At 38.8% G+C, this 10434-nt stretch overlaps 1 protein-coding gene across 1 annotated transcript; it reads left to right on the forward strand.

The window, feature by feature from the left end:
- The first annotated feature begins 2022 nt into the window (after nt 1-2022).
- Nucleotides 2023-2610, forward strand: LOC135713514 (uncharacterized). Its single transcript, XM_065236644.1, has one exon. The coding sequence runs from the start codon at nt 2023-2025 to the stop codon at nt 2608-2610; it is 588 nt and encodes a 195-aa protein (XP_065092716.1).
- The last annotated feature ends 7824 nt before the right edge of the window (nt 2611-10434 follow it).

The following is a 10434-nucleotide window of genomic DNA, read 5'->3' on the forward strand; positions in this document are numbered from 1 at the left end:
TGGAGAATTGGCCCAAATTCAAAGCCATGTTTGAGGATTTGGTCGTGAAAAGTGGTGATTCCGATGCCGTCAAGCTGCATTATCTTGACAAATCTTTGGTGGGTGACGCAGCTGGTCTCATCAATGCCAAGATGATTCAAGACAACAATTTCCATCAAGTATGGAGACAGTTGAGAGAACAGTTCGAAAACAAGCGTGTCATAGTGGACACCCACGTCGATGGATTGATCCAGTTGCAACCGATGATGAAGAGCAACTTCAAAGATCTGCTGGAGTTAACGAAATCATGTGAGCGTCACGTCGCAGGACTGGAGTACCAGGGTCTGGCAGTGGACGAACTATCCGGGGTCATCATTACGAAGCTATTAACCTACCGTTTGGACGATCACACCCTACAGCTGTGGGAACGTAAGCAAAACATGGTGAGTTACCCAAGTACAAGGATACGTTGGTGTTCTTAAAAGGTGAGTGCCAAATTCTTGAGCGTTTCCAACATTCTCGTCATCCTGTTGTGGCGAAAGAGCCTCAGTCCAAACATTCCAATGCAAAACCTGTGTAACAGAAGGCACACACTGTCACGTCCTCTAATTCTTCGAGTCAATGTAAATTTTGTGGTGAAAACCACCGCCATTTTGAGTGTCCCATTTTTACCAAATTGCCTATCGCAGAGCGCATAAACAAGGTGAAGCAATTGAGAATTTGTTTCAACTGCCTCGGACTTGGCCTATGTGCCAAGGATTGATCTTCCAAGCGTAATTGTTCGAAATGTCACAAGCGACATCACACCCTGCTGCACGAAGAATCCTTCACGAAAACCCTTGAGACCGAAACCCTCCCTGAGAAGGACTCTTCCAAGGACGCTGCTGAAGTCAACACAGTTCCCAAAATCGTTCCGTCAACAAGTGCCAACACATCCTGTTCCTGCAACCATTCTCAAACCGCGAAGACCGTGATGCTGCTAACTGCTATCGTGAATCTTGAGAGTGCTGATGGTCAGTTAGTTCCTTGCCGGGAAATGATGGATAGTGGCTCCCATGTATGTTTTTTGTCCGAGGCGATCGCCAACCGTTTGAAGATTTACCGGAAAGTTACCGGAATAGGCGGAGCAAAGATCTACGCAAGAGAGAAACTGACAGTGACGATCCAGTCCAGATGTTCCAATTTCTCCACTGATATGGAATGCCTTGTGGTACCAAGGGTAACCGGTACCATCCCTTCCGCTAAAATAGATGTTTCATCGTGGCCAATTCCTGCCGGAGTTCAATTGGCAGATCCTACATTTCACGTGCCTGATAAAATCGACATGCTAATCGGCGAGCTAATCGGCGCTTCAAGGTTTTTCACGTTGCTGAAGTCTGGTCAGATTCACCTAGCCGATGGTCTTCCTGAGCTCCATGAAACTCATCTCGGTTGGGTCTTCGCTGGAGAAATCAACAACGATGCTGCTGCTACCTTAGTGGCCCACCCTGTTTCGCTTGATTCCCTAAGTGAGACGATAAGTCGGTTCTGGGAAGTTGAGGATATTTCACATTCAGTGAAGGAGGAAACAGAGTTAAATATGTGCGAGGAGATTTTCCGTTCAACACATCGTCGGACGTCAACTGGACGTTACATGGTTTCACTCCCCTTCCGAGAAGATATTGAATTGCTTCAGGACAACCGATCCGTTGCACTTCGTCGTTTCCTAATGCTCGAGAGACGGTGCAAAAGGATCCCACCCTGAAGAAACTGTACTCTGAGTTTATTGCTGAGTACGAAGCATTGGGTCATTGCCATGAAGTCGATGAAGCAAACGATGTTCCTTCTCAAGGTCGTTATTATTTACCACACCACGCAGTGTTACGGCCAACCAGTTCGACGACGAAGCTAAGAGTGGTGTTCGACGCTTCGGCCAAGCCTAGTCCGTCAGACAAGTCTCTAAACGAGGTACTTCAAGTCGGAGGCGTTGTTTAGAGTGATTTGTTAAGCATTCTTCTTCGTTTTCGCATACCCGTCGTAGTATTCACCGCTGATATAGCAAAAATGTATCGGCAGATATTGATTGCTTTGGGCCATACTCAATTCCAACGGATTTTTTGGCGGATGGAACCCAACCAACGACTACGAGTTCTGGAGCTGCTAACCATAACGTACGGAACAGTTTCAGCGCCTTTCCTTGCCACCAGATGCCTGGTTCAGTTGTGCAACGACGAAGGTAACCGATTTCCTCTTGCGTCCAAGATTCTCATTGAAGACTGTTATGTCGATGACATCCTCTCTGGAGCTGACAGTGTAGAAGAAGCTGTAGAAGCACAGCGCCAGCTGCAAGAATTACTCCAACTTGGTGGGTTTCCTATTCACAAGTGGAGCTCAAACTGTCCGGAATTACTGAATCAAATCCCTGAGGAAAATCGAGAGAAGTTAGTGCGCTTGGATTATACTACCACCAGCGAAGTAATCAAGACCTTGGGGCTAACCTGGAACCCACATTCTGATGAATTCATGTTCGTAACGAAGATTCCAGCCGAAGAGCCTGAAACATACGCCAAGCGAAAGGTATTTTCGGAGATTGGGAGGCTATTTGATCCATTGGGTTTAGTCTCTCCCGTCGTTGTAGTAGCAAAGATCTAATGGTGGTTTCGACTGGTTGATTGGAATCACTTTATGGGGTGGCTTTCTCAGTCTTTTAGTAGAAACGATTATTTTTTACGTTCCCGACGTTTCGACCGTTTGGTTGTGGTCTTTCTCAAGGGTTGTAATGTCTATCGTTTCCCGTTACAAACTTTTACGCTGTCCTCGATTCGTAAAAGTTTGTAACGGGAAACGATAGACATTACAACCCTTGAGAAAGACCACAACCAAACGGTCGAAACTTCGGGAACGTAAAAAATAATCGTTTCTACTAAAAGACTGAGAAAGCCACCCCATAAAGAGCGGTTCCATATCATTAAAGCAACGAGTAATTTTCATCTTTTTTGATTTGCATGAAACCTTGCATACAAGTTTTTGGGGAAGAAAAACGCCGTTTTGCATACTTGGTTCGCCATTTTGAATCTAGCCTTACTTATGAGAAGGGTCTATGAAAAATGCACATGATATCTTCAAAAAATTGTATCTCGGAAACGGTTTGTCCGATTGGTTTGGTGTCTTGGGCGAAGTTTTAGACAATTGTTGGTGTTATATGGAAAAAATATGCACGGTAAAAAAAAAGTTAGGTATTTGTGTTTTGAACTAAAATATAAATTTTCCCTTTAAAGTGACATGTCAATAATTTTTTTATTATCCTTATGTTATAGCTGACTAAAAATGCTATCTAGTACACAGTAGGTTGTTTTGGAGAAAAATAGGTTACGATGAAAAAAATTGTTTTTTAAAAAAATACAATTTTCAAAAAAGCTATTAAGAAAAGTCAAAAAAGTTTGTCACCCTAATTTTACGAAAGTACATCAAATTTGCAAACAAAAAGTACTTCGATAACATTTTTCTAAGATGCACCGTTTAGAAGATATTACTGATTTAATATTGTTTTTTTTTTGATAACTTAATAAGTTTTGGCCCTTTTCGGATGTACTCCGTGTTTTTCCAGTTTCAAAAGTATTTTTTTCGGAAAGATTGGAAAATTTTGAGTTAAAATGACACTGACAGTTTAAAGATTCGAGTGAAATTCTCTGCCTTAAAAGTATTTTGAAAAACAAGTTACAAAATCCCACTATCAGGAACAATGATTTCTTCAAGTGATTTTTGGTGCGTTGTGCTGAAAATGTGCATTCAACTCTTGCATATCGCCTAACAGTTTAATCCATTTAAACTGGATGTGTTTATACTGTGCATATTTTCTCTCTATTGCCGAACATCGCCACAGACATCAAACCGATGAGACAACTCGATTTCGAGATACACCTTTTTGAGAACTGCAAATGTAAGCTCCTCAATTAGCAAGATTCAAAAGAGCGAATTAAGCTTATTTTTCAGGGATGGTGATTGTGCGCAATAAAAAATAACATTATATGGTGGATATCATCAGTTTATTTTTATTCCTGTATTTTTATAAAATTATTGTTTACACAACTTTCTTAACAATATTGAATATTTTGGCATCATTGTCAGGAGTCCTGACTCAGGACAGTTTGAATAAAGCTTTGCCTTTATTGTATTTTCTGATAGAGGAAGAAATGAGTGGAATTTTAGAGTTCCTTGAATTGTTTTTGCATTATTATATTGATTATTTAGCTGCAAAGACATATTTTCGTATTCTTCTGTAGTAGAATAACAAAATGACAACTTTGTAAGTTCTTCTTCTTTTCGTTTGTTTGCCCAATTAAACAACTCTCTTGCAGTCTTTATCGGGTGTTCGCGTTCTTTGGCTAAACTTGCTCTGGTAGCCATGCGTTTTATCGTACCTCCAATAGCATCGCATGGACCTTTTCCGTGCGATGTTGCGAAGAAATGCCATTCAGCGTCAATACCATACTTTGACTTAAATTTACAAAGGCTAGAAAAGTTTTTTCGGTTTTTATACTGTGAAGCAGCACCATCTGACATAAAATCATTTTTTTTATGTTTTTATTTTGATCAATTTGTAAAAAGTTTATCATTTTACCAATAAACAAATTGACAGCGACTGAATCATGTCTTAGTTCTTCAGAAATTATAATGAAGCTAAAATGTTTAATTTGCATATTTTCAGTATAATATATTACGAAAGGATGGATTGTGGCCTGTTGCACGTTCCAATGGTGTGATTGAACTTCATCCTGCAAAACGAAGCTGTAATTTTCAGAAAAGTCACAAATAGCTAAAAATTCACCATCTTGCAAGTTTTGTTGTGTAGTTTTCAAAAAATTGGATTGTTCGGTTTTTACAAAATCATGCAGAATCAAACTTTCTAATTTTGAGCTGAAAAATGAAACAAACTCATCGGTTTGCTTTACAATAGTTTCTAAATCACATCTGTCAGTGGTAACCCATTGTTCGAATGAAAGCTTTTCAACAAAGTTTTCTTCCAGTTGTTTCAATAAACTGTCTTCTAAAACTGAGGTATCTGGGCAGTTTTTACATCTTCGTAGATGGCAATGAGTTGTCTTATTTTCGCAAAGTAATCTATTCGTTAATGTTTTTAGATCATTCAAGACATTGTATTTGTTTAAGCTATGTAGAATTAAATTGACATTTTCATGCGTAGTGCAAACGCAAACATTATGTGTTCGTGTGATAGTCAATAGTTTACATTGCCTTGGCCGGAGGCTTGCAAATGATGAAAACCCTATTTTTACATTGACGTACATTTCATTAAAGCGATTAAAAGCTTCTCTCAATGTCATCATTAACAATCTTTTCTGAACAGCTAATCTCTTATTTCCTGTCTTTACGCTAACAAAATCTCTTTGGCCTGGCATTGCACGGCTTATATCATCGTCCTCAAAAAAATTCAAAACCAGTTCTTTTGTTTCATTACTCAAAGCTTTTCCAGAGCTTGAACCTTGAGATGAATCAAATACATTATCTCTTTCCTTTCTTGCATCTGATGCCATATTTCTACTGGTTTTAAATTCGTCTACAATTTTTGTACTGACCATGATTTTGGCAACAATGATAAAATTGATAGTTTTTCTTGCCTTGTGGCTGAATTTAAAAATTTAATTTTCATATTTTCTATGACTTCATCAAACTCGTTTGCTTTTTCTGTTTTAGCGTCTAATTTAAAAAGATTTCTTCGTACACCTTCGACGATTTCAGCGCACTTTTTTTCAGGATAGTGAACATTTTTAACCTTACCTAAATCTATAGGCGAAACACGAATAGCTGCTATTCCTCGGTTGAATATTTCGACGTCTACAGGCATCGTGAAGTCTTCATTTGATTTAATTGTGCTTAGCGTTGACTCTGATGGTATTGTGACCAAACTTTCATAGCTTTGCGAATCAAGTACATCAGGTATGGTCTGAACAGTTGGCATCCTTGAGCCGCCGGCTACGCTTTGTTCCTCGTTTTGGGTGAGGTGAGCTCTTGAATCAATATGTAGACGGCAAGACGAACAAACACGAAAATCCTTGGTGTTCAGTGTGGATACCTTGGAAAATCCAATTGATTTTAGTTTTTGGATGATACCATCCGTGAGATATCGCAGCTCTTTCGAACACTGAATGTCTTTGAATGGGCGAATACATCTTATTTTACTCATTTTGTAATCTGTAACAGAAAATATTTTCCAATTGTTAGTTTTGTACGAAAATATCACAAAACATATAATTAAAATGTGTATTTAAAACTTACCTTTGCACCAAAACGTGTTACACTTTCCTTTACAATTATTATGTTATCAAACAACACTGGATCTCGTTCAAAAACACAGGATTATGAGCTGAAATTACTATAATCACTATGCTACTAGCAACCTTTCTGCATTTACTGTTTGGTTTTCCCTAGTAGATACTGGATGAATTCCGAGTCAGACATTATTATACAGCTCACGGGTAGAAATCATAGAATGCTGGGTAAAGACTGTTGGAAGATAGGTAGAGTTGAACGCTCAGGTATCGTCGAACCTTCAGGTACGAGTTTGGAGAGTTGGAGCGAGGTAGATTTGCTGGCGTAGGTATATTGTTATTGAAGAAGATTGTAAATTGTATATACCTGGAATGAATAAAGAGTGCGGCGGTTGTTGATTGAGGTATCAGTCGGCATCCCTCTAGTTTGATGGAAGGTGACTACTGCGTTCTTTTTATTTATTATTAAGGAACGGTCAACGACGGAGCTAGCCTCGTTATGGCCAGCGTGGCCATGGTGGACTAGTTCCAACAAAGACCATGTTTACAATCACCAACTGTACGTAGTACAGCTAACTGGTATCTGATTACCTGTATCTAATACTTGTTAGCACGTTTTCAGCACAACGCACCAAAAATCATTTGAAGAAATCATTGTTCCTGATAGTGGGATTTTGTAACTTGTTTTTCAAAATACTATTAAGGCAGAGAATTTCACTCGAATCTTTAAGCTGTCAGTGTCATTTTAACTCAAAATTTTCCAATCTTTCCGAAAAAAATACTTTTGAAACTGGAAAAACACGTAGTACATCCGAAAAGGGCCAAAACTTATTAAGTTATAAAAAAAAACAATATTAAATCAGTAATATCTTCTAAACGGTGCATCTTAGAAAAATGTTACCGAAGTACTTTTTGTTTGCAAATTTGATGTACTTTCATAAAATTAGAGTGACAAACTTTTTTGACTTTTCTTAATAGCTTTTTTGAAAATTGTATTTTTTTAAAAAAACAATTTTTTTCATTGTAACCTATTTTTCTCCAGAACAACCTACTGTGTACTAGATAGCATTTTTAGTCAGCTATAACATTAGGATAATAAAAAAATTATTGACATGTCACTTTAAAGGGAAAATTTATATTTTAGTTCAAAACACAAATACCAAACTTTTTTTTACCGTGCATATTTTCTCCATATAACACCAACAATTGTCTAAAACTTCGCCCAAGACACCAAACCAATCGGACAAACCGTTTCCGAGATACAATTTTTTGAAGATATCATGTGCATTTTTCATAGGCCCTTCTCATAAGTAAGGCTAGATTCAAAATGGCGAACCAAGTATGCAAAACGGCGTTTTTCTTCCCCAAAAACTTGTATGCAAGGTTTCATGCAAATCAAAAAATACAAAAAATAAAAACTGGAAAAATTTCCCACTTGTTCGTGGAACCGCTCTAAAGTGGTAGCAAAGATCTTTATGCAGAAATTGTGGACTGCTGGTTTTTCTTGGGACGAAAATCTTGAAGGAGAACTTCTGCTTTCTTGGTTGAAGTTTCGCGATGCTCTGCCGCAAATGTGTGAGATGAAAATTCCTCGACGTGTCATTCTTTCAAACACCGTTGCTATGGAAATCCACGGGTTTTCTGATGCCTCGATTTCTGCGTACGGTGCAATTGTGTATGTGAGGAATGTTTTTCCTGATGGCAGAGCCGAGTTGCGACTCTTGTGTAGCAAATCAAAGGTCGCCCCAATAGCTGAATTGAGCATTCCTCGGAAGGAGTTGTTAGCGGCCCGACTGTTGTCCCGATTGGTTGTGAAGGTGATTGATTCGATGAAGATGAAATTTGACGATGTTACTCTCTGGTCTGACAGCCAGATAGTACTGGCTTGGCTACGCAAGCCATTAAGCTCACTCCAAGTATTTGTACGGAACCGAGTTGCTGAGATCATCACTGAATCCAAAGGCTACACCTGGAAATATCCCAAGCAACACGGCTTGTCATAAAGAAGTTGAAAATACTTTTTAATGACTTACGTAAAAAATCAATAGTATTGTAATATACGTCATTTAATACATTTATATAACCTCAAAAGCGCAAGACGCGGAGCTTATACAAATAAGTACTGGTCTTATAACATGTTTTGGAAACATCATAAAAACCAGCGGCAAAAAAAAACAATAAAAAAAAAACTTGAGCATGGGATTCGATCACTGGTCCTTGGCGTGGTAGACTTATTGCTTCCTAACTAGACCAACTCCGCTTGATGAGAGGTTGGTTATAAGTATCTATCATGTTCTTGCCAATATTCTCGTTCAACACAATTCCGATCCGTCATAAAGATGTTTTGTTAGCAGCAAAGCGTACATCTAATTGCCAGAGTGTTATTTTAAAGTATTTTCAACTCCTTATAAGACAACCTGCACATTTTCAGTTGTATTAATTTATGAGATGTCATAAACAAGTGTTTTCAACTTTCTTTATAACAAACCTCCGAATACCTCATAAGAAACTGTCAATCACTGCGTGAAGAGACAGTCCGGCTCAATGGCGCCGTCAATGTTTACGACAATCTGGAAAGTTCAGAATCTCTTCAAGAACTTTATAAATTCAACTAAGATTGATTTTGTATACGACAAGTTTTATAGTGGTATTAAGACAGTAAGATGCACGTTTAAAAAACATTTAAATATAAAACCAAAAGAAAACTATTTTGGAAAATGTTGAATCTAGGAAGTATGAAGAAAACATCTATACACCTCATATATAACGAGGGATGTTTTCTGCATCACTTATAATACATTTATATAACAAGCCGTTCTAATTATTTTTCAAGAAGATGTTTTATGTGTTACTTGGGATGTCCCTACCAAGGAGAACCCAGCGGATATTGTGTCAAGAGGATCGCTGCCCAAAGTCTTGATATCCAATGAATTGTGGTGAAAGGGTCCCCTTTTCATACGATCCGCAAACTACGAAACTGAACAACCAAATCAGCTATCGGATGAAAAATTACCGGAATTGAAATTGACAGCCTTCGTTTCTGCAGCCGCATACAATGCTGATAATCTTCCCGTTTTTGCCAAGTTCAGCTCCTTTCGGAAGCTGCAGAGAGTGATCGCATATGTACGGTGTTTCATCTCAAACTGTAAAATCAAGGACTCGAGTCTTCGTAACTTGAAGTGTCACCTCACAGTTCCTGAATTACGAGGATCGATGGATGTTGTAGAGAATAAAAGTGAAAGAGACAAATAAATAAATATCTCCTGAAATAAAAATTGTTTTGAGACTTGAAAGATTTCGTATCCCTTGAATTCCACCTCGCTGAAAAAAAGGGGATTTTAGCTTAATTTGGACGTTTAAAATCTCGATGTAGTAAAAATTATCTAAACTGGCGAATGGCAAAACAAAACAGCAGCAGCGAGTATGGTATAAAAGTAACTGTGCCATATTCCGTTGCTCATTCGATTGACTGACGACAAAGCGGACGGAGCAAGCACAGCAGCAGCCACCTACATAAGGTACAGTGCCACATTACGTAGCTCACTCAGCAGTCAGACGACAAAGCGAACGGACGCTTACAGCAGCAAGCACAACAGACGCCACCTACATAAGGTGCAGAGCCACGGAATGTGGCTCTGCACCTTATGTAGGTGGCTGCTGTTGTGCTTGCTGCTGTAAGCGTCCGTTCGCTTTGTCGTTCTCAGCTTCTAATTCGATTTCGTTCCAATTCATCTTCATATTTCCCATGTCAAAGACGAATAATAAATGTCCTTCGCAAGAGTCATTGCGTGTGCTTCAAAAGCATTATCTTCGGCCGAACAGAAATACCCACATACTCAAAAAGAGGCTTTGGCCATGGTTTGGGGTGTAGAAAGGTTCTCCAATTATCTAATGAGTACAACCTTTAAGATTAGATCAGATGCTAAATCCAACGAATTTATTTTTGGAGGCATGCATCGAATTGGAAAGAGGGCTGTTTCGCGGGCTGAGGCCTGGGCACTAAGATTGCAGACATATGATTTTTCGGTCGAGAGTGTTCCAGGTGACATGAACATTGCAGACACTCTCTCAAGATTAGTGATCGATAGCACACCAGCCGAATCATTCGACGACTCTTGCGAAGGACATTTATTATTCGTCTTTGACATGGGAAATATGAAGATGAATTGGAACGAAATCGAATTAGAAG

This window comes from Ochlerotatus camptorhynchus, unplaced genomic scaffold (assembly GCF_037179485.1).
Source record: "Ochlerotatus camptorhynchus isolate MF236.1 unplaced genomic scaffold, CSIRO-AGI_Acam_v1.1 ptg000560l, whole genome shotgun sequence".
In the NCBI taxonomy this organism is placed as follows: Eukaryota; Metazoa; Arthropoda; class Insecta; order Diptera; family Culicidae; genus Ochlerotatus; species Ochlerotatus camptorhynchus.

What these genes read in the sequence shown, in the direction of transcription:
- LOC135713514 (XM_065236644.1), top strand. Translation starts at nt 2,023, where the DNA reads ATGTATCGGCAGATATTGATTGCTTTGGGCCATACTCAATTCCAACGG.